Source organism: Neoarius graeffei, chromosome 23, assembly GCF_027579695.1.
Source record: "Neoarius graeffei isolate fNeoGra1 chromosome 23, fNeoGra1.pri, whole genome shotgun sequence".
NCBI classification, from domain to species: domain Eukaryota; kingdom Metazoa; phylum Chordata; class Actinopteri; order Siluriformes; family Ariidae; genus Neoarius; species Neoarius graeffei.
Window position 1 is genome coordinate 5,995,108 of NC_083591.1, and position 27,223 is coordinate 6,022,330.

General features: G+C 43.3%; 2 protein-coding genes across 3 annotated transcripts in view; one reads left to right on the plus strand and one right to left on the minus strand.

Annotated features, from left to right (window-relative positions):
• The window catches only part of pip4k2ab (phosphatidylinositol-5-phosphate 4-kinase, type II, alpha b), a 48,192-nt gene extending 44,750 nt beyond the window's left edge, over positions 1–3,442 (minus strand). For both annotated transcript variants that reach the window (XM_060905234.1, XM_060905233.1), the window contains exon 1: positions 2,683–3,442. In XM_060905234.1, the coding sequence (XP_060761217.1) occupies positions 2,683–2,826 (144 nt within the window). In that variant the 5' untranslated portion in view covers positions 2,827–3,442. The remainder of the gene's footprint in view (positions 1–2,682) is intronic.
• A 10,887-nt stretch (positions 3,443–14,329) lies between these two features.
• Positions 14,330–25,181, plus strand: nebl (nebulette). The gene is made up of 7 exons (XM_060905235.1): positions 14,330–14,398; positions 14,526–14,620; positions 14,924–15,008; positions 18,086–18,193; positions 18,366–18,549; positions 20,948–21,066; positions 25,005–25,181. Exons 1-7 carry the CDS (start codon positions 14,330–14,332, stop codon positions 25,179–25,181), a joined length of 837 nt encoding a protein of 278 aa, XP_060761218.1.
• The last annotated feature ends 2,042 nt before the right edge of the window (positions 25,182–27,223 follow it).

Sequence of the window (27,223 nt, forward strand, 5' to 3'; positions counted from 1 at the left end):
ACGTGATCAAGCCAGAAGTTTTGTTTGTTTTGATAGCGATCAGGAAAGTTTGAAAAAAGTAGGCAGTAATCGTCATTTAAACTCGTTTTTGTGCAATATTTCGTTTGGAAAACAGTTTTCAAAATGGCGGCACTGACACTTCACATTTCGAAGTCTCGCACAAGTCTCGTGAAGATCGCATGGATAAGCGACGCCTGCCGTGGACCAAACGAACTAAATTCAACATGGATAAAAACCGAATAGGCCGATAAGTATCATATTTAATTGCAAGCAGCTGCCAATACAAGTCACGATATAAGGTTACTAAAACTGAAAATGTAATTGAATAACACCTTAATTAAGAAATAAAGCAAGTTTAAAAATGACTTCAGTTCCCATTTAATACGATTTGATGATCAGAAAGGTGTTTTTGCATGGCTGAAAATAGGCTACTCCATTAGATGGGGTCGTGGTGAAAACTTTTGATGCGAATTATCACAAGTTGTACCTTGAAAATAAAACTGGCTTTGCAAAGTCATTTAATTTTTTTAAACGGCTTTGTTGTACAAACCTGTATTTTGTAGTTTAAATTAATCACCATGCTAATAAAGGCAGGCGATGTTCACGTTATTTGAAAGCACTTGAAATTTTGAGCATTTGAAAATTTTGTGAAGTTGACTCAGCTTTGAAGAAAGTGATGATAATTTTCACGCTTTGAACGGAAAACAACGGTCACAGATTTTTCTTCGTTTCTATGTAAATGTCAACATTAAAATCTTTAACGAAGTTCGGTTTGCCGTCACTTTTTTTTTCTATACCACATACAGTAACCATACATATATCAATGGAAAGGTATTTTCGAGCTCTATCTGATGACATTTATCTCAGGTCAAAATACTCTCACTGGCCCCTTTATTAGGAACACCCATCCATCCATCCATCCATCCATCCATCCACCTGCTGCTTTACGCCGTTATCGAATCAGCCAATCCCTTGAAAGCAGCCAAATGCATCAAATCATGCAGATACAAAATCAATCAATCAATGTTCAGTTCAAACATCAGAATGGGAAAAATTCTGACCTCACAGTGAAGTGTGACTTTCTTTTACTGTGGCATGAGTGTGGGTTTGAGCCAGAGGAGTATGAGGTTTGAATATTTCAGAAACTGCGGATCTCCTGGGGTTTTCACACACAACCACAGGGTTCTCCACTTTTCAAAAATAAAAGGTGGTGGAGGGGGTGGGGCCCCGGTGGGGGGCCAGGGGGACAGATTAGTTTGAAGGGGGTTTTTTTTGGTCAGGAAGGACTCTTTACAGGCGGCACGGTGGTGTAGTGGTTAGCGCTGTCGCCTCACAGCAAGAAGGTCCGGGGTCGAGCCCTGTGGCCAGCGAGGGCCTTTCTGTGCGGAGTTTGCATGTTCTCCCCGTGTCCGCATGGGTTTCCTCCGGGTGCTCCGGTTTCCCCCACAGTCCAAAGACATGCAGGTTAGGTTAACTGGTGACTCTAAATTGACCGTAGGTGTGAATGTGAGTGTGAATGGTTGTCTGTGTCTATCACTACGTTCAGACTGCAACCTGAAACAACCCATATCCGATTTGTTGTGAAATCCGATTTTTTTGTTAGGCCGTTCACATTACCAATTATATGAGACTTGTATGCGATCTCCAATATGAACGGAAAATGACCCAAAAGTGTCCCGCATGCGCGAATTGACACGTAATAAGCACATCTACGTACTACGTAAACAAAAAAAAAAGCGCACTCTTCAAGTTTGCAAGTAAAGCATGGAGATGAGGCGAGACCTGGCGATGTGGTTTTTGTGGCGGCGGCGGAACTCACACAATAATCTGATTAATGTGGGCAGCAGACTAATGAGACCGAAGGTGTCAAATTACTGGAAATTTCCAGAACTATCTTATAATCTTGTAATACAGGATGATTTAACATCCAGGTCCCTACCAAATCCACCATTAGCTTGATCAATTCTATAAAAGTCTATTTAAATTCTGAAAACTGTACAAATGTTGTTGTTTTCCACCAAAGAAGCGGGATTAGCCAACGCAGAATAGTGACGTTTGTCTCTTGTTGATGACGTGTAGGTCGCATGAATGCGACCTGTCCGGTCAGACTGCAGTCGCATGTGAAAATATCGGATATGCATCGGAATTAGGACCACATATCCAAGCGGCCTGGGTCGCATGTAAAAAAAAAATCGGATCTGTGTCGTTCAGATTGTCAATAACAAATCGGATACAGGTCGCATATGGGCAAAAAAATCGGATATGGATCGTTTCAGGGTGCAGTCTGAACGTAGTCTATGTGTCAGCCCTGTGATGACCTGGCGACTTGTCCAGGGTGTACCCCGCCTTTCGCCCGTAGTCAGCTGGGATAGGCTCCAGCTTGCCTGCGACCCTGTAGAACAGGATAAAGCGGCTAGAGAGAATGAGATGAGATGAGGACTCTTTACAACCGTGGTGAGCAGAAAAGCATCTCAGCAACAGGAGAAAAAAGACCACACTGGGTTCTGCAGCCAAGAACAGGAAAACTGACCCCGTACTTTATTATCCTGTCAGGGCTGACATGGACTAAATCCCAGGTGACTCCTAGAAGTCGAGAGCACCACAGAGCTATAAATGATGCCCTGACACAGGCTTTAGGGATGAATGTGGGATTAGTCGACAGGTTTGAGGGTTCAGGCTTACCGAGTGATTGACTCCCCACATCAGCACACTGAGCAGAGGGTCGCTGGAGCGGAAAAGCTTCTTCTTCTGCGGCATGAAGTGTTTTTTCTTCGTTTTGGTTTTGCTGGCGATAGAAGAGACGAGGCTGGTAGCTCCAGAGGCCATGTTTTTTGTTTTGTTTTCAAGCAAGGACGCCAGAAAACTGGGTAACTGACTGACTGACTGACTAACTGTCAAAACCTCGACACCTGAAGCTGCTGCAAGTCAAACGCGTCCAACCGCAGGCTAACACGTCCCTGTAATTCGTCCTTTCCTTCTGTATTTCCTCTCTCATCCCTCCGTTAAATCAAAAATAAACCCAAATTTCGACGTGAAATATCGAAACAGCCCCGGAGCTGTTAGCTGTTAGCCGTCACTGCCGGGAACCTGAAGGTTATTTAGCATCACCACAAGGCTGAATACTGAGCACGAGCGCTTTTTTTTTTTTTTACTACCAAAAGCTTACATTTAACCGTTTTTTTCTCCACACAAATAAAACCTATCAGCATAAATAACTCCCCAAAGAGTCCTTTTCTAATTTTAAGAACATGTTCAATCTTGACATGTTAATTTTCTCCTCAGAATAATAATAATAATAATAAAGCAGAGGTTAGTTAGTTACTGACAGACCGCTAGCCTGAGCTAATGGTCCAGAATTTGAAATTTAACGGTCACTGGTTTCGTGCGCGCGCCGCGTCAGAAGATTCGTTCCGAGGGAGAATAAATAAACCGAAGCAGCTCGGTGCCGTGAACCGGTGAAGCCGCATCTCCGCCATCGCGCTGCGCTTCGGGACGCTGCAGCTGGATGAAGGCGCAGCGCATCAGTCCCGCAACGCTCTTCAGCTTCCGGTTGGTCTTACAGTTCACGGAGCGCGTGAGGTTTTACTGATGTACGCGGTCGGGCTGATCTAGAGAGTCGATTCTTTGAAACACGTAGTCGGTTCCTGATTGATTCAGCTGCAGGTAGTGAGGGTTCTGCACTGTGTACAGACGTGTGTGTGTGTGTGTGTGGTTAGCACTGTCACCTCACAGCAAGAAGGTTCTGGGTTGAGGACCTTTCTGTGCGGAGTTTGCATGTTCTCCGGGTGCTCCGGTTTCCCCCACAGTCCAAAGACATGCAGGTTAGGTTAACTGGTGACTCTAAATTGACCGTAGGTGTGAATGTGAGTGTGAATGGTTGTCTGTTGCCCCTTTTCCACCAAAGCAGTTCCAGGGCTGGTTCGGGGCCAGTGCTTAGTTTGGAACCGGGTTTTCTGTTTCCACTGATAAAGAACTGGCTCTGGGGCCAGAAAAAACGGTTCCAGGCTAGCACCAACTCTCTGCTGGGCCAGAGGAAAGAACCGCTTACGTCAGTGGGGGGGCGGAGTTGTTAAGACCAACAACAATAACAAGACCGCGAAAGATCGCCATTTTAAGGCAGCTGGGCCATAGAAGGTTCACGCTGCATGCTGCACGCTACACGTTCACGTGAAGAACCGGACCCTGGGCCATTAAACTTCATGCTTGGATGTTCACGTGTTGCGTCTGTTCTACTTTGACCGAGTAACCAACAATATGGACTCTTTGGATGACGACGATTGCCTCATTCTGCTTTTACTGAGACAGAGGAAGAGAAAAAGGAACAGAATTTGGAGCCGAGAACACTTCCTTCTGAGAGAAACCCGTGGTGAATTTCACCGAACATTCTATAATCTGCTTGACAATCCCGATGAAGAACTATTTTTCAATTATACCATTCAATTATATTTTTTCTGAAGTTTTCCCCTGAAAGCATAGAGTTATCTCCCTAGACCCGTTCTGATTGGCTGGCGCGGCGGTGACCGCATGCATTGACTGGAATTTCCATCTTCACGCCTAGAAAAAAGTGTGCATGTTCATTTCTCGCTTCACGCGTGAAGTGTGCAGCGTGCAACGTGAACGCCGTTCTATGGCCCAGAGCAAGTCATGCTACGTTTGTCCACTTTTCTTTACACGCGTGTAGCGTGCAGCATGCAGCGTGAACCTTCTATGGCCCAGCTGCCTTAAGCGACGAGAAGCAGCAGCTGTACAAATGCGAAGTCTCATCTCATCTCATCTCATCTCATTATCTGTAGCCGCTTTATCCTGTTCTACAGGGTCGCAGGCAAGCTGGAGCCTATCCCAGCTGACTACGGGCGAAAGGCGGGGTACACCCTGGACAAGTCGCCAGGTCATCACAGGGCTGACACATAGACACAGACAACCATTCACACTCACATTCACACCTACGGTCAATTTAGAGTCACCAGTTAACCTAACCTGCATGTCTTTGGACTGTGGGGGAAACCGGAGCACCCGGAGGAAACCCATGCGGAAAACATGCAACTCCGCACAGAAAGGTCCTCGCCGGCCATGGGGCTCGAACCCGGACCTTCTTGTCTCACTATTGTGATTATTACAATCACCTGTGTGTAGTTCATGCCTCCAATGTTGCCTGATTTTTTCTGTTATGATTTTTTCTTCAGTAGAAGCATTAGAGACTGAGGTTTTCAATAGTCTCATCTCATCTCATCATCTGTAGCCGCTTTATCCTGTTCTACAGGGTCGCAGGCAAGCTGGAGCCTATCCCAGCTGACTACGGGCGAAAGGCGGGGTACACCCTGGACAAGTCGCCAGGTCATCACAGGGCTGCACTTATCTTTAAGCCTGAAAAAAACAGGCATAGAAAATGCAGACCAAAGAAGGAAAACTTTTTTCTTTGCTGTCAAATATAATTCATTGTACAATTAACACAACAGATTATTAAAAAACAAACTACTACAGTGATATAGGAATGAAAAGATGGCGAGCGGTGAAATAAAGCAGAACGTTAGCCAATATACTGTTGCATGAATAGTAATAACTGTTATTCGATATAAAATTTAAAAAGCATGTTATATTATTTTGCATTTTATTTTATTTGAGCTGGTGTAGTGGTTAGCGCTGTCGCCTCACAGCAAGAAGGTCCAGGTTCGAGCCTCGTGGCCGGCGAGGGCCTTTCTGTGCGGAGTTTGCATGTTCTCCCCGTGTCCGCGTGGGTTTCCTCCGGGTGCTCCGGTTTCCCCCACAGTCCAAAGACATGCAGGTTAGGTTAACTGGTGACTCTAAATTGAGCGTAGGTGTGAATGTGAGTGTGAATGGTTGTCTGTGTCTCTGTGTCAGCCCTGTGATGACCTGGCGACTTGTCCAGGGTGTACCCCGCCTTTCGCCCGTAGTCAGCTGGGATAGGCTCCAGCTTGCCTGTGACCCTGTAGGACAGGATAAAGCGGCTAGAGATAATGAGATAATAATGGATTGAATATAGCCCAGCCAGCGTCTGGGAGAGAATGTTATAAAGTACGTAGCCGGGGACGATAAACAAAACATTATTTGGTAAGGTCCCAACAGTTTATGACCATAAGCCTTCAGGCCTGGGGTAGAAGCCTGTGGGTTTAAAATCCATGATTCATTCAGATTTATTCTGAACCCAGCAGCTGTAGTAAAATGCACCTTTAAATTAAATTCCTGTTTAATGAACTGGTTTAGAGGATTTAAAGAAATCCCATTCTGAATCCAGTGTATGAACTAAAGCTCAGATTTACACACACCTCCCAAACTACTGTTTCTCACCGGGGATTGACTCAGCGATGGCAGTAAGGCAGTTCTTTTCCCTTTTCCTTCACAGGAAAGTCTTCAGTACAGACAGCTTTGTGATTTCCAGTTTCATAGTAACATGACAAGCTGCATCTTTCTTTCTTTCCTTCTTTTTTAACTTATTAACTTCAAGACAGAGGAGAAAAACAGAGGCTGGTGAGAGAACGACCGTTTATAGCTGCTATAAAGGAAGTGATAACAGGAACCAACTTGTTTTGGGTGAGTACATGACATTACATGTAACGATAAATGGATAAAACGTATTGCATATATTCATTCATTCATTCATTCATTCATTATCTCTAGCCGCTTTATCCTTCTACAGGGTCGCAGGCAAGCTGGAGCCTATCCCAGCTGACTACGGGCGAAAGGCGGGGTACACCCTGGACAAGTCGCCAGGTCATCACAGGGCTGACACATAGACACAGACAACCATTCACCCTCACATTCACACCTACGCTCAATTTAGAGTCACCAGTTAACCTAACCTGCATGTCTTTGGACTGTGGGGGAAACCGGAGCACCCGGAGGAAACCCACGCGGACACGGGGAGAACATGCAAACTCCACACAGAAAGGCCCTCGCCGGCCACGGGGCTCGAACCCAGGACCTTCTTGCTGTGAGGCGACAGCGCTAACCACTACACCACCGTGCCGCCCCAAACGCGAAGTCATCCATTATTATTGTTGTTGTTTCTTCCGTGTTGTTTTTGCTTCGATATTCGCGCCAAGGTTTATGCAAACGTAGCGATGTAACTGACGTGTACAGCGACGTAACTGACGTATACAGCGACGTAATGACGTGGCTCCCCTTAGCACCGCGAGCTGTGGAAAAGCAAACTGGTTCTCAGCTGGCTCGCAAGTTGAACGAGTTGTGAACCAGCACCAGCACTGGCCCCGAACCAGCCCTGGAACTGATTTGGTGGAAAAGGGGTATGTGTCTATGTGTCAGCCCTGTGATGACCTGGCGACTTGTCCAGGGTGTACCCCGCCTTTCGCCCGTAGTACAGCTCGCCTGCGACCCTGTAGAACAAATATTTGACCAGCAGCCGTCCTTCTTTGTCTAACCATAGATGAAAAACCGTTTCATTAAATCTTACTCAACCTTTTCTCATCTCATTATCTGTACCCGCTTTATCCTGTTCTACAGGGTCGCAGGCAAGCTGGAGCCTATCCCAGCTGACTACGGGCGAAAGGCGGGGTACACCCTGGACAAGTCGCCAGGTCATCACAGGGCTGACACATAGACACAGACAACCATTCACACTCACATTCACACCTACGCTCAATTTAGAGTCACCAGTTAACCTAACCTGCATGTCTTTGGACTGTGGGGGAAACCGGAGCACCCGGAGGAAACCCATGCGGAAAACATGCAACTCCGCACAGAAAGGTCCTCGCCGGCCATGGGGCTCGAACCCGGACCTTCTTGTCTCACTATTGTGATTATTACAATCACCTGTGTGTAGTTCATGCCTCCAATGTTGCCTGATTTTTTCTGTTATGATTTTTTCTTCAGTAGAAGCATTAGAGACTGAGGTTTTCAATAGTCTCATCTCATCTCATCATCTGTAGCCGCTTTATCCTGTTCTACAGGGTCGCAGGCAAGCTGGAGCCTATCCCAGCTGACTACGGGCGAAAGGCGGGGTACACCCTGGACAAGTCGCCAGGTCATCACAGGGCTGCACTTATCTTTAAGCCTGAAAAAAACAGGCATAGAAAATGCAGACCAAAGAAGGAAAACTTTTTTCTTTGCTGTCAAATATAATTCATTGTACAATTAACACAACAGATTATTAAAAAACAAACTACTACAGTGATATAGGAATGAAAAGATGGCGAGCGGTGAAATAAAGCAGAACGTTAGCCAATATACTGTTGCATGAATAGTAATAACTGTTATTCGATATAAAATTTAAAAAGCATGTTATATTATTTTGCATTTTATTTTATTTGAGCTGGTGTAGTGGTTAGCGCTGTCGCCTCACAGCAAGAAGGTCCAGGTTCGAGCCTCGTGGCCGGCGAGGGCCTTTCTGTGCGGAGTTTGCATGTTCTCCCCGTGTCCGCGTGGGTTTCCTCCGGGTGCTCCGGTTTCCCCCACAGTCCAAAGACATGCAGGTTAGGTTAACTGGTGACTCTAAATTGAGCGTAGGTGTGAATGTGAGTGTGAATGGTTGTCTGTGTCTCTGTGTCAGCCCTGTGATGACCTGGCGACTTGTCCAGGGTGTACCCCGCCTTTCGCCCGTAGTCAGCTGGGATAGGCTCCAGCTTGCCTGTGACCCTGTAGGACAGGATAAAGCGGCTAGAGATAATGAGATAATAATGGATTGAATATAGCCCAGCCAGCGTCTGGGAGAGAATGTTATAAAGTACGTAGCCGGGGACGATAAACAAAACATTATTTGATAAGGTCCCAACAGTTTATGACCATAAGCCTACAGGCCTGGGGTAGAAGCCTGTGGGTTTAAAATCCATGATTCATTCAGATTTATTCTGAACCCAGCAGCTGTAGTAAAATGCACCTTTAAATTAAATTCCTGTTTAATGAACTGGTTTAGAGGATTTAAAGAAATCCCATTCTGAATCCAGTGTATGAACTAAAGCTCAGATTTACACACACCTCCCAAACTACTGTTTCTCACCGGGGATTGACTCAGCGATGGCAGTAAGGCAGTTCTTTTCCCTTTTCCTTCACAGGAAAGTCTTCAGTACAGACAGCTTTGTGATTTCCAGTTTCATAGTAACATGACAAGCTGCATCTTTCTTTCTTTCCTTCTTTTTTAACTTATTAACTTCAAGACAGAGGAGAAAAACAGAGGCTGGTGAGAGAACGACCGTTTATAGCTGCTATAAAGGAAGTGATAACAGGAACCAACTTGTTTTGGGTGAGTACATGACATTACATGTAACGATAAATGGATAAAACGTATTGCATATATTCATTCATTCATTCATTCATTCATTCATTATCTCTAGCCGCTTTATCCTTCTACAGGGTCGCAGGCAAGCTGGAGCCTATCCCAGCTGACTACGGGCGAAAGGCGGGGTACACCCTGGACAAGTCGCCAGGTCATCACAGGGCTGACACATAGACACAGACAACCATTCACACTCACATTCACACCTACGGTCAATTTAGAGTCACCAGTTAACCTAACCTGCATGTCTTTGGACTGTGGGGGAAACCGGAGCACCCGGAGGAAACCCACGCGGACACGGGGAGAACATGCAAACTCCACACAGAAAGGCCCTCGCCGGCCCCGGGGCTCGAACCCAGGACCTTCTTGCTGTGAGGCGACAGCGCTAATCACTACACCACCGTGCCACCCGAGGGCAATATATAGAGTAAATATAACAATAAAACACACATTAACGAACCTTATTCAAGACTTACAAAAGGTTTTTGTTCTAAGGTTGGAAAGTTATAGTGTTTTGAAAGTAGCTCGAGCAAACTATTTCCGCAGTTTGAACAGCCCGCCATGATATTAATTTTATCCAATCAGAATGCACGTTCATTTTCTCTGCGTAACGCTCATGACGTATGTATGTGCCCAGTTGTGTTGGCTCATTGGGGTTGGGAATAGCACGTGTGAAATACCTGTTTCTGCCTCTTGCGACAATTTCGCAAGTCCACGGGTGGCGCCCATCTCATTGCAGCAAATAAATTCTGCTGGACTCGTGAGCAACTCCACATTACATTTTCCGCACGAGCACCACGCCGTGTCACCTGCACGCAGACGCTCTGCCCCACGCTCACCATGCCCATGGTCAGCATCAGTCTCATCCTCGCCGTCATCCGAGCTTTCTTCTCTTATTTCATCACCGGAGTCGAGAGTACCTCTCCTAGGTTCAAACTGGTACCCTTCTAAGCCATAGCCTGCTTGCAGTGTGTCTTGCGGGATCTCTTGGTATGATTCGACAGAGCTGTCGCTTTCACTTGATGCGCCCGACGCCATGATTACATGCTTATCTCCTCCATTTCGGAGAGTTCCGCTAGTGCAGTGGGTAGCGCTGACGTCACGGTCTTTTAAAAATGGCGACTCTTGTGCGGTTTAGCGTATAAAGTATTATATTTACAATTACCAAGATATTTCGTTGTTTTCTAGTACATAAATTTGATAGAATACTTAAGAATACGTTACTTTGTCACATCAGCAACCGTATATATTATATTTTGTACCCCTTTAAAGGAGAACTGAAGGCAAATTTTTTTTATTATCAAAATTCTATTTCTCATTTTATTAAATATCAGAATGCATTTTTGATCGCTATTTTGTCGCTGCTATAGCAAGTTATGAGTGTTTGAAATATGCTCAGTAATACATCAGTCCGTATGTCAAAGCAACGACCGTAAATGAGATTCGTCGAGACCTGTGCGAGACATCGTAGGACGGAAGTAAAACATACAGCGGAAATCAAAGTGACCAACATCTGCCGACGTTGTCAAAAGACGCGCACGCCCTCTTTCGAATGCTGATGTAATCAAGCCGGAAGTTTTCCCTGTGTCCGAAATCACTCCCTACTCACTATATAGTGTGGACGCCGTTTTGTAGTGCTGTCCGAAACCTTAGTGAGGATTATGTGGGAAATGCGCTCAGTATAATATATATTTATTACAAAAACACATGCATGTACAGTATTTATTATTTTGAAAATCCACCAGCCGCCTGATCTGGCACGTTTTAATTGTGCGACAGTAATGATGTAAATACCAGCGCGACGGACTAGCAGTGCCGTATTAAGCCAATGCGGTGCCCCACCACCACCCCCCTGCGCGCACGCGTTCAGTAACCTCCTGTACACACACAAACCTTGCCCTTTGCTGTCAAAAATAGTAGCATATACATAAACAATAGTACACATAAACAAGGTCATTCTTCCTCATTGAAAATGTATTAAGTAGGCGACATCAGCCCATCAAATTCACTGAAAACAACCAACGATATGCATGTAGGCATATTGAAATGACTTATTCAAAAATGAGCAGCATATATTTGTATGTCTCAATAAAAACCTTCAAAGCATCCATACTCTATTCTATCCATATTCAAATGTCTCAATTCAAAATGTGTATCAATTCAAACAGCATCAGCAATTTAAACAGCATCCATCTATATACAATACAGCATATTCAAGTGTGTCAATTCAAAATGTGTATCAATTAAAATAGCATCGATCTAGGCAACATATTCAAATGTCTCAATTCGAAATATAAATTCAAATAACATCCAGTATGGCATATTCAGTCGCCGACTCCTCGGCTAGCACTGGCTGTGGTTGTAGCATCTCCCCGGCTAGTGCTAGCAGGGCCATCTCCCTCACTAGCATCGCTGATTTCACTAGCTTCGGCTTCAGCGCTGGTAGTGACAGCAGTTGTCGATGTTTTTATAAAAAAAAACGATCTAACACTGGAACATTTTTAATTGCAGCTACACACCTGGAGTCTTTCTCTTTTTTTAATTTTCTCTTCGCACAACCACTCAATTGATGTCTGTCCATTTTTCATTTCTACCGCGGTTTTAAAAAATTGATACATTTCACCGTAGGTGGACTGGCTCAACTGACAGGTTGAGGAAAGGGGGTTAATGGTCACATAGGCCACTCTTGCTCAGAATTATGATTATTATTGTTGTTCTTATGAAATTAGTGTTTATAATGAATTATATATGACTATTTAACAATGTCAAGTGTATAACCATTTTAAGTGTACAAACATTCATGAAAAATATTTTTAAAGTTTCTGTCATGTGGTGCCCCCCCCACTGGCTGTGAGTGGTTAGTGCCCCTGGGCACTGTGCCGCAGGCCCATATAGTTAATCCGGCCTTGCGGACTAGTCCTTATCCTGTCGTCTTTCCAACTCTTCTCTACTCCATGTTGGTTTGAAGTCGTATGGAATAATCTCCATCACTGACGAAGCTGGCAAATCTCGAAATTAATCTAAATTGGAACGATATGGCGATCTGGCCGCTGTGTAAAGAGTTTTCAAAATGGCGGCGCTGACACTTCACGTCTGAAGTCTCGCACAAGTCTCGTGAAGATCACGCGGATAAGCGACGCCTGCCATGGACCATACGAACTGTATTCAACACGGCTAAAAAACGAAAAGTGTAATATAATATGCCAATACGAGTCACGATATAAGGTTAATAAAACCGAAAACGTGTTAACGAATAACATGTTAATTAAGAAATAAAGCAAGTTTAAAAATGACTTCAGTTCTCCTTAAAAGGAACAGGCTGTTCCTCAAATCAGCTGTTTTTTAGATAAATCAGGGCTGTTGAGACAGGATGAGAAGCGAGCTGTGGTGTTTTGACCAGACCATGTCACCTTTAAGAATCTGACTCAGAGTATTGTGGCAGATTCTGTGACGTCATAAATTTCGAATTGTCGCCTGATGAATCAAATGTTCGTCATGTCGTAGCAGGTTCAATAGTATTATCACATAGACGAACTATACTCAACAAAAATAAAAACTTTACACTCGTTTCAAAGTCAATAATTTGAACATTTTGGAAAATAGGTTTGAAATAACGATTGTATTCAATTATCTTGTCATTAAAGATGCTATAGCATACAGATCATGTTTGTCATGGAATCGGTTCCACCGGAAATGCGACGACAATGTCCATGATCAAAAACTGTGAGTCACAACTTAATGAAATCATGTCAATATCGGGTGTGTCCTCCATGGGCGTTCACAACTGCGATACAACGTCTCCTCATGGATTGGATGATGCGTCTGAACACAGCTTGGGGAATGCGCTGCCATATTTGTACCAACATGGCACCAAGCTCCTGCAAGTTCTGTGGAGGGTTCCAGTGGTTCCTGTGGTGCCAGTTTGATGGAGACGTGTCTGGAGATTATGGATGGTCTGTCGACTGCATCCCATAACCCTCGCAACGTCAGTGACGGATGTTCCCGTATTCAGCATGCCAATGGCACGTTCACGCTGAATGTTTGACAGTCGTGGCATTGCAAATTAACGAATAATTAACCATAAAACCTTGTTTTTCTGAGATGACACTCTACTCTGCTACCGTGAGATCAACTGCACGTGTATCAATAGGTCACGTCACTTGTGTCACGTGGAAACGTGATTTTAGCGTGCAATGCTCTCGCACGTGCTACGTAGGCCCGACCAGTAGAATGAATGTGTGACGTAATGCCCTTGACAATGCATTTAACCATAATCACAACAAGAACTCTTTCAAGAAACGTTTCTAAACACTATTTGAAAAATAATGTGTCAAGTTTTTATTTTTGCTGAGTATATTTATCGTTGCCTTAAGAATCAAAACCCGAGCATATCGCGTGAAAGCCTGATGTTTTCACCCCTAATGTGTGACACGAAGTTTGTGTGAATAGATTTGAAAAGAATGAATAGTAAAATAATTTAAGATCAGGGGTTTTAGAAGAAGAAGAAGAAGAAGAGATCTTTATTTGTCACATATATTTTACAGGGCAGTGAAATTATTTTCTTTGGACATTTCAGGTTGTTAGGAGGCTGGGGTCAGAGCTCAGGGTCAGTCATGATGCTGCACCCCTGGAGAAGAGAAGGGGAAGACGGGAAGAGGCTTGTTCAAGGGCACAAGAACCCTTTGAATCAGTATCCCAGAGCCTTAACCCCTGTAGAGTTGAATTAGAGTCGATAAAATGATAGTCTACAAGCTAAAATGTTATTAGATTACATTATTTTATAGGCTGGTTAAATTTCAAGCTATAATATTATATGATATTATAGATGTGTGTGAGGGAGCGGATTAATTAGGAACAAATTAGTGCATCCTCCCTCTCTCTCTCTTGTGCTTGCGCTCGCTCTCTCTCTCTCTCTCTCTCTGGCACATGTCCCCGTTCTTCTTCGTTCCCAAACTGACTCAGCACGACTGTCTGCGCAGTTTTAAATCCACTGCGACACGGATCATTTTGTGTAAACTCCGAGCACTTTTTATTTTTTGCACAAACTGAAATTATTAAAGGATGTGATTGAAGGCTTTCATGATGAATCCTCACTGCGCACGCTGCGGGAAAATCGTCTACGCTACTGAGAAAGTCAACTGCCTGGACAAGGTAATTGCATGCTTTTCTTTCCTGCACTTATCTGAAGTAATAGCTTGGCTTTGACCTTTCTGTCGCTTTAGGTTATAGGCTACGAATGCTTTATGTACACCGCATGTCTTTTTTTTTTTTTTTTTAGTACTGGCACAAAGGATGCTTCCACTGCGAGGTGTGCAAAATGACCCTGAACATGAACAACTACAAAGGATACGAGAAGAAACCTTACTGCAATTCGTATGTGCATCCTTGATCAAGATCAAAAATCACTTCGCAGCATGCTCTGCTACTTTTCCAAACCCTGAAGTGTATTCTAAACTAATTATGATGAAACAAAACTAATATTAGACTTGAAGGTGTGGAACACCTCAGAACATCTCAAGAGTTGATGAATATTGTGCTAGCAGTGAAATATTCATGCGTTTACATGTTTATCCAATGATGGAGCGACTGAAACGTGTGTGTGTTTATCTTCTTTTGACTTGCTACACGTTCAAGAAGCTCATCATGTTTTTCGTCTTTCTTCACGTCTCCCCGAAGGCACTACCCCAAGCAGACGTTCACGATCGTCGCAGACACGCCAGAGAACCTGCGACTGAGGCAGCAGAGTGAGCTACAGAGTCAGGTACACACTCCTTCTTCAGTTACAGCCATGATCGCTTGTGCTAGATGTAGCTCCAGATCCAGCCGAGAGGAGAAAAGCATTGCGTGTGTGTATCTGTATCTGGGTGTGGTACTCTCAGGTCAGCATGGATGAAAGCAGGGCAGCTGTCCACTCAGCGGTGGTTTCACACGTCCCCTACGAATCACCACCTGGCTACCAAGGACTTGCTGCCAAGTCCCTGCTGTCCTGGCTCTTGGACATGTGCTTAATATTCAAGCCAAACACTGTATGTACTAGCAATGGGCCTCAATTATAAACCTGGATATGAAGGAATATAATCGGAATTATTCTGTCCACATTCACTGGATATGAGCAATCGCGCGCTCTGATTGGCTACTTTATTACTAGGCTATCAGCTCATATACCGTGAGTCGAGAAAAACAAATTGGCAGAGCACATCAGGTATTTAAAAGAAACAGAAATAGCTAAAAGAATATAGTCGTCGTGCCCCCACTACAATATCTTCTGTTCCACATTCCAGCCCAGTCGGTGGTAGCAATGCACCTTTAAAGCTAGACTGCCTTTCAGATTTTTCAAGTTTAGGTCATAAAAAGACTTCCAATTTTCTTAGTTTTTTTAATAGAACAATTTATCTCCACGTGGCCTTAAAGGAACAGTCCACCGTACTTCCATAATGAAATATGCTCTTATCCGAATTGAGACGAGCTGCTCCGTACCTCTCCGAGCTTTGCGCGACCTCCCAGTCAGTCAGACGCGCTGTCACTCCTGTTAGCAATGTAGCTAGGCTCAGTATGGCCAATGGTATTTTTTGGGGCTGTAGTTAGATGCGACCAAACTCTTCCACGTTTTTCCTGTTTACATAGGTTTATATGACCAGTGACATGAAACAAAGTTCAGTTACACAAATTGAAACGTAGCGATTTTCTATGCTATGGAAAGTCCGCACTATAATGACAGGCGTACTAACACCTTCTGCGCGCTTTGACAGCGCATTGATACCGTCACTCCTCTTCGGGCACGGCCAGGCGGGCGAATGCCCTGGTCCGTCCGCCCTGTCTAAAAAAATGGTACAACTCGAGCCCCATGATAAAATTGGGACTTTGTCATTTTTCCGCATGAGGCCCATGGTAAAACCACACTTCCAGGAGGGGCTGCCATCTGCCTCCCAAGCCGGCCGAGAGCGCTCCTCGTCGGGCACGGACAGGCGGGCGAATGCCCTGGTCCGTCCGCCCTGTCTAAAAAAAAAAATGGTACAACTCCGAGTGAAGGTATCAATGCGCTGCCGAAGCGCGCAGAAGGTGTTAGTACGCCTGTCATTATAGTGCGGACTTTCCATAGCATAGAAAATCGCTACGTTTCAATTTGTGTAACTGAACTTTGTTTCATATCACTGGTCATATAAACAGGAAAAACGCGGAAGAGTTTGGTCGCATCTAACTACAGCCCCAAAAAATACCATTGGCCATGCTGAGCCTAGCTACATTGCTAACAGGAGTGACAGCGCGTCTGACTGCGTCTGACTGACTGGGAGGTCGCGCAAAGCTCGCACAGGTACGGAGCAGCTCGTCTCAATTCAGATAAGAGCATATTTCATTATGGAAGTACGGTGGACTGTTCCTTTAAATTCTCCGCTATTTTTTCCTGCTTCACCATGACCCAATACAAGATACTACATCATGCGCCATCACGCGGTGGGATTTCCCCGTTCGCGCAAGGCATTGTGGGATACAAATTTGAAACAGGAAAGAAAAACGGACGACGCGAGTGTGCGAATGAAACGTGAAAGACCGACTACAGTAACGGAAAGAAAGCGAGAAGAAGAAAAGACGTTATGTTCTATACGAAGGAAAGGAAACACAGGAAATATCAAACTAATAAATATCGGCGCTCAGTGAGCACCTCGGTGTGATCAGCTGTTCGTTTAGCGACAGAATGATGGAACTGTCAGCGCACGCTCAAAGATAAACCTGCGCATACGCACACAGACTTCCTCTGTCTGCTTGACTGCGCGAAGCGAGCGATTTCATGCACATTATTTGCTTTAATCCCTTCAAATTAAATAACTTCCAAGCCACAGAATGGCCTGATATTTTGTGAGATATTACAGAAATAAACAGATATCACAATGACCACATTTCAGACGGAACTAAATTTCACCAATTTTATGAAATCGAAAGGCCGTCTAGCTTTAAAGTTGGTTTGCCAATGGCAAAAAAAAACACCTAAAGAAGAAGAAAATGGCGGCGTGTTGCTGAATCAATTGAGGACAAAATTAAAACCTACTTGAAAACAAAACCCCAAAAAATACAAAAAAACAAGCAACAAAATATGGAATGAAAGTATTTCATGGTAACGTATCTTTTTTTTTTTTTCCAAGAATTATTATTATTATTATTGCATTTTTCACAAATTGCTCCTGTCATTTCGCCGGTTTGTTTACATTCTAAGCGAAATGATTTTGTCCGACGTTTTGTACAAAGTTTTTATTTATCAAATTTGCAAAAAATAAAAATGCTCCGTTTCTCAACATCCAGTGAATGTGGATAGAATAAAACAGTTATTCCACTCAATCTCGTCGTACAAGACTCGCTAATCTACACGTCAAGTTTAAATAAACGCTTCATATTATTGAAAGAAAGAAACCAACTGCATTAGGCGAATAAGACTAGGGTGTTGAATTAGGACAAAAGTAATGGCACCTGATGAAAAGAGAGAGCATTGTGGTGGCCGAGTCGCTTCAGTGGCTGAGCTGCGTTATTGGAAGAGTCGTCATTTTATCTTTCATACGCTGTTATGGACGTCGCTAAATGCAAATCGGCTGTCCTTGGTAATTCATTGACATTTATCAACGTAGCCCCATGTTAATGAGGCCCAGTGAGGACGCTTTGTTTCGATTTTACTTCATTTCAACTCTGGTTAAGCTCAACATGACTTGGACTTCATGAGTAAAGTTGACAATGCTTTCTGAAGAAGTATGTCTACAAAATGTGTACATGTCTATGAAAAATAGATTTTTGGTTTTCTTGTGTTTGTTTTTTGCACAAAACTGGATTCGTCTTCCTTCTTGTGATCTTCAGGTGAAGTACAGGAAGGATTTTGAAGAAAGTAAAGGCCGTGGTCTTCGATTTCTTATAGACACACCTGAAGTGCAGAGACTGAAGAAAGCCCAGGATCAGATTAGTAACGTAAGACCTGAGTGGTACAGTTCTCTAACCATCACACAGACGTTTACTGGGTTAACCAGTCTGATGAAAATACGGAAAAGATCACAGAAAATCAACAATTTGGTTTGTATTCCATACACTGCCTTTAAAGGATTCATTCAAACACCGATTTATACTCTCTTCATTCCTTTAGGCTAAATATCATAAGGATTTTGACATGCCAGGCTTGCACGGTGTCACTCAGGGCGTCCGAGGAACTTATCTGGTTCGGGCACAGACGAGACCCAACCATGAGACACTGCAGGGGAGGTGCACCACACACAGAGGTGTGAATCAGTACACCATGGAGATGGAACGGAGGCCAGGAGTCATTGTGGGTGAGTCCAAGAAAAGGCATCCATGAAAAATTCATGAGAATTAAATATGTTTAAAAAGGATGTTAGTGTGAGCGTCTCAGTTTCTTCAAGTTCAAGTGATCGCTTTGAATGCATTTGTAAAACGAAATGAAAACAGATGCATTTTACCATGTTACAGTTTTACTGGGTTTTTTTTGTCCAGACTGTACAATTAAGTTATTCCACGAAATCGAGTCGTGCATGAGCTGATAGCCGACGAGGCGCCGTGTACAACGAGATTGAATGGAATAACTGTTTTATTCTATCCACATTCACTGGATGTTGAGCGTTTTTATTTAAATTTTTTGCAAATTCGATAAATAAAAACTTTGTACAAAACATCCGACAAAATCATTTCCGCTTAGAATGTAAACAACCTGGCGAAATGACCGGAGCAATTTATGAAAAATGCGATAATAATCTCACATCATTCTTACCGTGAAATACTTTCATTCCATATTTTGTTGCTTGTTTTTTTTCCCCCTCCCCCCCAAGTAGAGTTTTTATGTCATCCTTGGTTGGTTCAGCAACACACTCCGCCATTTTCTTCTTCTTCTTTTTCAGGTTTTTTTTTTGCCGGTTGATAAACCAACTTAAAGGAGACCTGAAATCATTTTTAAATTTGCTTTATTTCTTAATTAACGTGTTATTCAGTTACGTTTTCAGTTTTAGTAACCTTATATCGTGACTCGTATTGGCAACTAATTGCAATTAAATATGATACTCATCGGCCTATTCGGTTTTTAGCTATGTTGAATTTAGTTCGTTTGGTCCACGGCAGGCGTCGCTTATCCACACGATCTTCACGAGACTTGTGCGAGACTTCAAAACGTGAAGAAGTGTCAGCCAGGTGTCAATGCCGCCATTTTGAAAACTGTTTTCCAAATGAAATATTGCACAAAAACGAGCTTAAATGACGATTACTGCCGACTTTTTTCAAACTTTCCTGATCGCTATCAAAACAAACAAAACTTCCGGCTTGATCACGTCAGCATTCGAAAGAGGGCGCGCGCGTCTTGTGACAACGTTGGCAGATGTTGGTCACTTTGATTTCCGCTGTACGTTTTACTTCCGTCCTACGATGTCTCGCACAGGTCTCGACGAATCTCGTTTATGGCCGTTGCCTTGACATACGGACTGATATTTTACAAAGCATATTTCAAACACTCATAACTTGCTATAGCAGCGACAAAATAGCGATCAAAAATGCATTCTGATATTTAATAAAATGAAATAAATACAATTTTGAGAATAAAAAAAAATTTGCCTTCAGTTCTCCTTTAAAGGTGCATTACTGCCACCAACTAGGCTGGAGTGTGGAACGGGGGACTATATTCTTTTAGCTATTTCTGTTTCTTTTAAATACTTGATGGTATATGAGCTGATATCCTAGTAGTAGAGTAGCCAATCAGAGCATGCGATTGCTCATATCCAGTGAATGTGGACAGAATAATTACCTATATACTCGTATGTTTAAATCAGAACAGGGTACCAAGTCTCTCATCTCATCTCATTATCTCTAGCCGCTTTATCCTGTTCTACAGGGTCGCAGGCGAGCTGGATCCTATCCCAGCTGACTACGGGCGAAAGGCGGGGTACACCCTGGACAAGTCGCCAGGTCATCACAGGGCTTCACATAGACACAGACAACCATTCACACTCACATTCACACCTACGGTCAATTTAGAGTCACCAGTTAACCTAACCTGCATGTCTTTGGACTGTGGGGAAAACCGGAGCACCCGGAGGAAACCCACGCGGACACGGGGAGAACATGCAAACTCCACACAGAAAGGCCCTCGCCGGCCACGGGGCTCGAACCCGGACCTTCTTGCTGTGAGGCGACAGCGCTAACCACTACACCACCGTGCCGCCAGGGTACTAAGTAAAATGCGAAATAAACTCGAGCAGAAACTCAAGTAGTCTCTAACTAACTAACTAACTGACTAATAAACGTGCAACTTAAAAAGATGAATCTGGAAGCTTGAGCTTTAATTCACCATCTTAAATATCGGGATATCACCGGTGATTAATGATTATATTCGAATAATTGAAGGATATTAAAACTCCTGATTAAAATTAAACAGATTGTGCAGCTCTGGAGAGCTGTAAAAAATGACACGCTGATGAACAGAAACAAGATGTATTCTGATTAAAGCCCCTTCCTTCAAGCATCTTTAAAGGTCTCTGGATGATGTGTCCCTCTCGATGTTGATGTATGATACTGATATCGGAAATGTGCAATATATTCAGTGTTCCTTCAATAAACCTGGTTCTCGTAAGTCAAACTGAAACGTTTTACTCATCCGAAGGATTTCATCAGCTGCTTTTCAGCAATCCATAAATCCCGGGTTGATTTATTTCACTGTATGACCTTCAGCTCCTGTGCTTCCTGGAGCTTATTACCCGAGCAGTTACAATCAGGGAAACAGCTACATGCATCAGACCAGCATGCACTCCCTCAGAGCACTGCAGCTCCAGGCGCATCCAACAACCATGGTGAGACGTCACTTTACCTGTCTGAATGTTGTTTTTTGGAGTTAATTTCTTATTTCTGCTCGTTTCTTCTTGCTATCAGGACTGTATTTGGTATCAATCTAAGATCAATGCTACATTATCATATGGGTCCGTCTCAGAAACCGGTCTCTCATTTGGGACATTATGGTCAAAAAATACATTTTCTAATTTTACTATTTTTTTTGTTGCATTTACCCAACACTCAATGTTTCTTTTGTCATGTTTAATAAGAATAAAGATAGTATCTTGCTTTATCTGGCCTCCACTGTGGAAAATTTTTTTGATTACAGTTCAAATGCTTTTGTAAAATAGATTTTCATATAAAATAACTCCATCATGAAGAATTAAAGCCCGTCCTTCACAGAGGAGTGAAAATATTGAATACATTTCCTCTTTTTGATTGCTTGGGTTAAAAATGCCAAGTTATGATGACTGACTTGATTATTCACTTAAATATGAATAATATGATACATTTTGGGTATTTGATACGGCGAAATAGGACACAATGGAAAAATCAAGAACACACCGGAAAGATGAGAATAACGGCGGTGGTAAAAGAACAGCGACTGTACCGGCTGAAGGTCGCGCGGGTCTCTGCTGCGGCGCACGAGCAACGGGACATCACTACCGCACCGGACGGAGCGCGAGGCGGGGGCGGGGCAAAATGACTGGCCATAGATTCTATCCAAAAGTTCGATCGAAATTGACCACGGTTGCAAAATATTGGCCAAAAATACGCAAACACTACAAAATATGAAAGTAAGATGAAAAGGAAACATTCTATTGCCTTATACTGCAAGTCTGAAACAAAATAAAACTGTCAAAACTCACCTTTTCAGTGATAACGTCCGAACAGATCACCCGCGTAACAGAAAGACCGCAAATGGAAGCGCGATCAACTTCTAACTGCTGGAGTGGAAAATTCCATTCTACACATGCAAATTGTTAATGTGTGTCCTTCCCCGCACACAAATAACACGCTACGGTAAAAAATAGACCACGACTCATTTTATAGCTCAGAAATTCATACAAGACCAGCTACCATCGTAACATATTCTGTAAGAAACATATTCTATACCAGGGGTGGGCAATTATTTTTTCCATGGGGCCACACGAGAAACAGAAAATTTTGTGGAGGGCCGGACCAAAAGGCTGAACTAAATTCTGCACAATATTAATTATTTCTTTATATAAAGCAGTAAATAACAGTGTTTTTACAAGCTGCTAAGACTGGTAAGAGTATGGAAAAAACGAGGTTGCCTTACAAAAAATGTAATTTATTCAATCAAATTTCCCAAAACAATGGTTAACAAAATTTGAACGTTTGTACCATTTTTTTTTTCAGTCACATTCACCCCAAAACACAATAAAGACATCACAATATTGTCTTTCTACTCCAAATATCAAGCAAGATACATCATATTATAATAATGATGCCCACATTTGTAGTCTAATCACCTCATTTGGTGTTTTTCAGTTTTTCGGATCTGCTCTCCGCAAACTAAACACACGGCTTTATCTCTGACTTCAGTAAATAAATACTTAGCAGTCCATGTTTTGTTGAAAGCCCTGCATTCGGCATCTACCTTTCTTCTTTTTGCGGACATTTTGGGGGCTAAAGTCTTCTTGTGACCTGCTCGCAACAACGTCGATTCGGTGTAGGTATCAGATCTAAAGATCGGCTCCGGCGCCTGCTGGTGACGTCACACTATGTGATTGGCTGGACCGTTTGAAGGATGACGTACAAGTTTGTGGTTGGTCTGGACAAATTACGGAAGTAGTTAGCGCGGGATTAGGTTTCGTGGGATTTCATGTCATGTTCATGTCGCGCGCATTGCGTTTTTGGTCAGAATGAACCAAAGGGCCGGATGCGGCCCGCGGGCCGTAAAATGCCAAGGTCTGTTCTATACCTAACTTTCAGCTTTAGTTTTAAAAAACAAAATCGCAGATTTATAAGTAAATGTTTATATGGCGTAGTGATTTTAAGTTACTACTTTTGGTGAGGTCGTGACCTCGACCCTCAGGCTTTCCGTTTAGATCAAAACACACGATCGTATTGGTTTTGGGTTTGCGGAAAATGGAGTTACGATGGTGATCAAATATTTTGCATGATGTTTTATTACGGTTATGATTATTCTGTGAGCGCACCAATCCTTAGGTGTATAAAGTTGCAACTTAAAATATAATTAGTGATAACTGTAGACTTTTCAGTGGACTACAACCTTTTTAAGGGAACGCGATGCAGTCGACCGTTTATCATGTCCCAGATCAAGCCGCCATTTTTCCACAAATTTGCAGAATTTTTGCCAAATTCTGAATAGAGTATTCACATCAAAGATTTAGTTTTATCTGTATTATTTCTTTCATCATTTTATTTCAAATTAAAACCAACATCACCACTCAAAACCGTATAGTTTATTGACCGAGTATATTCAGTGGGGTACCCCTACAGTACCCAGTTTCTGAGACAGACCCATTATATATATATTTTTTTTTACCTCAACGATAGACTTCTTTCATGCTCATTCAGCCTTTTTCAGCACGATCAGAACTGCGTCTAGATTTTTTTTGAAAGAAATGAGAATCTGCAGACTCTAATCAATATAATCATGCCTTAATTATCACATATTAAATCCTCATTACGTATGCGTACACTCACCGGCCACTTTAATAGGAACTTGTCCTTGAGTCTAAGATCCCTGTCCTTGGCTGCAGGAGCGGAACCCAGTGTGGTGTTCTGTCTCCTGTTGCATGCCGAGATGCTTTTCTGCTCACTACGGTTGTAAAGAGTTACTATATCCTTCGCTCACTCAGTGTTTTTCGCACCATTCTGTGTAGAGACTGTTGTGTGTGAAAACCCCAGGAGATCAGCAGTTTCTGAAACACTCAAACCAACACCCATGCCTCAGTGAAAGAAAGTCAGACACACTCCGCTTTGACTGAGATCGCAATTTTTCCCATTCTGATGTTTGATCGTTAACCGAAGCGCTTGATTTGTATCTGCGTGATTTGATGCATCGTGCTGCTGTCGAGGGATCGGCTGATTAGAGAACTGCATCGAACAAAATAGCAGGTGGGTGTTCCTAATCAAGTGGCCAGTGAATGTCGTTTGTGATGGTGTTTCGTGTGGTTTTTTTTTCCCCCTTGGGAAGAAATCTTCGGAACATCGGAAAAATACGACCGTTAATCTGATCTTGCCGAGCATCACTGACAAAACTCACTAATGCCCCTTTTCCACCAAAGCAGTTCCAGGGCTGGTTCGGGGCCAGTGCTTAGTTTGGAACCGGGTTTTCTGTTTCCACTGACAAAGAACTGGCTCTGGGGCCAGAAAAACCGGTTCCAGGCTAGCACCAACTCTCTGCTGGGCCAGAGGAAAGCACCACTTACGTCAGCGGGGGGGCGGAGTTGTTAAGACCGACAACAATAACAAGACCGCGAAAGATCGCCATTTTTAAGCGACGAGAAGCAGCAGCTGTACAAACGTGAAGTCATCCATTATTATTATTATTGTTGTTGCTGCTGCTTCTTCCGTGTTGTTTTTGCTTCGATATTCGCGCCAAGGTTTATGCAAACGTAGCGACGTAACTGACCTATACAGCGACGTAACTGACGTATACAGCGATGTAATGACGTGGCTTCCCTTAGCACCGTGAGCTATGGAAAAGCAAACTGGTTCTCAGCTGGCTCGCAAGTCGAACGAGTTGTGAACCAGCACCAGCACTGGCCCCGAACCAGCCCTGGAACTGATTTGGTGGAAAAGAGGCATAAGTCACTCACTGTGGTGTTTAATGAGTCATCTTTTTGCAAAATAATCTAAAATCATACACTCGTTTGAGCGTCATCTGTATCGTAGGCTAAATGTTAATTTTTTTGTTGTTGTCATGCCATATTCATGGTTCTTGGTCTCTGCTCTGCGTCAGAGTGTGTACAGGGCTCTGTACGACTACACGGCTCAGGACTGTGACGAGGTATCGTTCCGAGATGGTGATCTGATCCACAACGTGCACTCCATCGATGAGGGTTGGATGTTTGGGACGGTCCAGAGGACGGGCCGCTCGGGCATGCTGCCTGCGAACTACGTGGAAGGCATCCGCTAACCTGCGTGAGCTTCCTGAGGCTCTGATTAACCAGATTCAGTGCAGAATATGTCAGGACCAAGTACATATAAATAAACAGAAGTACGCCTCTATTTTAGTAGGACTTTAAACAATTACAGTTTTTAATGGTCAGGTTTCATTTTCTTACATTAATATATTAGTGAGTGCATGTCATGGTTTTGTACTTCGATTAAAGTATAAGTTTTTAAACTTTTATAGTTTATGTATTAAAGCAACAAGGTGTGCCGACAGACATTATAGCAGGTCTGAGTGGGCGTGCATTGAAAATACAGTGCCTTGCAAAAGTATTCATCCCCCTTGGTGTTTGTCCTGTTTTGTCGCATGACAAGCTGGAATTAAAATGCATTTTTGAAGGGTTAGCACCATTTGATTTACACAACATGGCTACTGCTTTAAAGGTGCACATTGTTGTTTTATTGTAACACAAGCAATAATTAACTTGGAAAAAAAAAACAGAAATCTGGAATGTGTAGAGGTATACCCCCCCAAAAAAAGTCAATACTTTATAGAGCCACCTTTTGCTGCAATTACAGCTGCAAGTCTCTTGCAACGTGTCTCTATTAGTTTAGCACATCTAGCCACTGGGATTGTTGCCCATTCCTCAAGGCAAAACTGCTCCAACTCCTTCAAGTTAGATGGGTTGCGTTGGTGTACAGCGATCTTCAAGTTATGCCACAGAATCTCAATTGGATTAAGGTCTGGGCTTTGCCATTCCAAGACATTTAAATGTTTCCCTTTAAACCACTCCAGTGTAGCTTTAGCAGTACGTTTAGGGTCATTGTCCTGCTAGACCAGGAACCTTTGTCCCAGTCTCAAACCTCTGGCTGACTCAAGCAGGTTTTCCTCCAGAATTGCCCTGTATTTAGTGCCATCCATCTTTCCTTCAGTCCTGACCAGCTTTCCTGTCCCTGCAGATGAAAAACATCCCCACAGCATGATGCTGCCACCACCATGCTTCATTGTAGGGATGGTGTTCTCAGGGTGTTGGGTTTGCGCCACACATGGCATTTCCCACGATGGCCAAAAAGTTCAATTTTAGTCTCATTTGACCAGAGAATCGTCTTCCATGTGTTTGGGGAGTCTGCCACATGCTGTCGGGCAAACTCCAAACGTGTTTTCTTAAGCAATGACTTCTTTTCTGGCTACTCGTCCATAAAGCCCCGCCCACTCTGTGGCATGTACAGCTTAAAGTGGTCCTATGGACAGATACTCCCATCTCCGCTGTGGATCTTTGCATGTCCTTCAGTGTTATCTTCGGTGCCTTTGTTGCATCTCTGATTAATGCCCTCCTTGTCCGGTCTGTGAGTTTTGGTGGGCGGGGCCTTCTCTTGTCAGGTTTGTAGTGGTGTCCTGTTCTTTCCATTTTGCTATAATGGATTTAATGGAGCTCCCTGGGATATTTTTTATAACCCAACCCTGATCTACCGTATACTTCTCCACGACTTGGACCTGTTTGGAGGCTCCTTGGTTCTCATGTTGCTTGTTTAGTAGTGCTGCAGAGGGAGGGTCCTTCCAGAACAGGCTGGTTTATACGGACATCATGTGACACTTTGATTGCACACAGGTGGATCTTAAATCAACTAATTATGTGATTTATGAAGTGAATCGGTTGAACCAGCTCTTATTTAGGGGTTTCATATGAAAGGGGGTGAATACCTATGCACACTCCAGATTTCTGTTTTTTCATCTTAAGGCCACACCAATTCAATTAGTTGGTTCTCGGAATCGCCGCTTGAAGAAAATGCAAAATGAAAAAAATCAAATCGAAATCGACTGCAGGTTGAGGTCACGTGACGTCGAAAACCAATCAAATCGCCCCTTTCACTTTAGATAAAGACTTGTGGAAGAAACATGCCTGTGGAGGGGAAGCCTGCAAAGCCTGTTTGTGATTGTTAGGATATTCGGCGAACAGAAGCGTAAAATCTTTGACAGGTGTGTCGAAATTCAAGAGGGGGAAAACTTTGCACAGTTGCACTCAAGATGCCGTGAGCTTGTTACCCTGCGATGTGCCAACTTGGACA

Excerpts from the sequence above, each read along its gene's own strand:
- nebl (XM_060905235.1), top strand. The coding sequence starts at position 14,330 with ATGAATCCTCACTGCGCACGCTGCGGGAAAATCGTCTACGCTACTGAG. Across the intron at positions 18,550-20,947 it reads GAGGCCAGGAGTCATTGTGG|CTCCTGTGCTTCCTGGAGCT; the intron begins GTGAGTCCAAGA and ends TATGACCTTCAG. Across the intron at positions 21,067-25,004 it reads AGGCGCATCCAACAACCATG|AGTGTGTACAGGGCTCTGTA; the intron begins GTGAGACGTCAC and ends GCTCTGCGTCAG.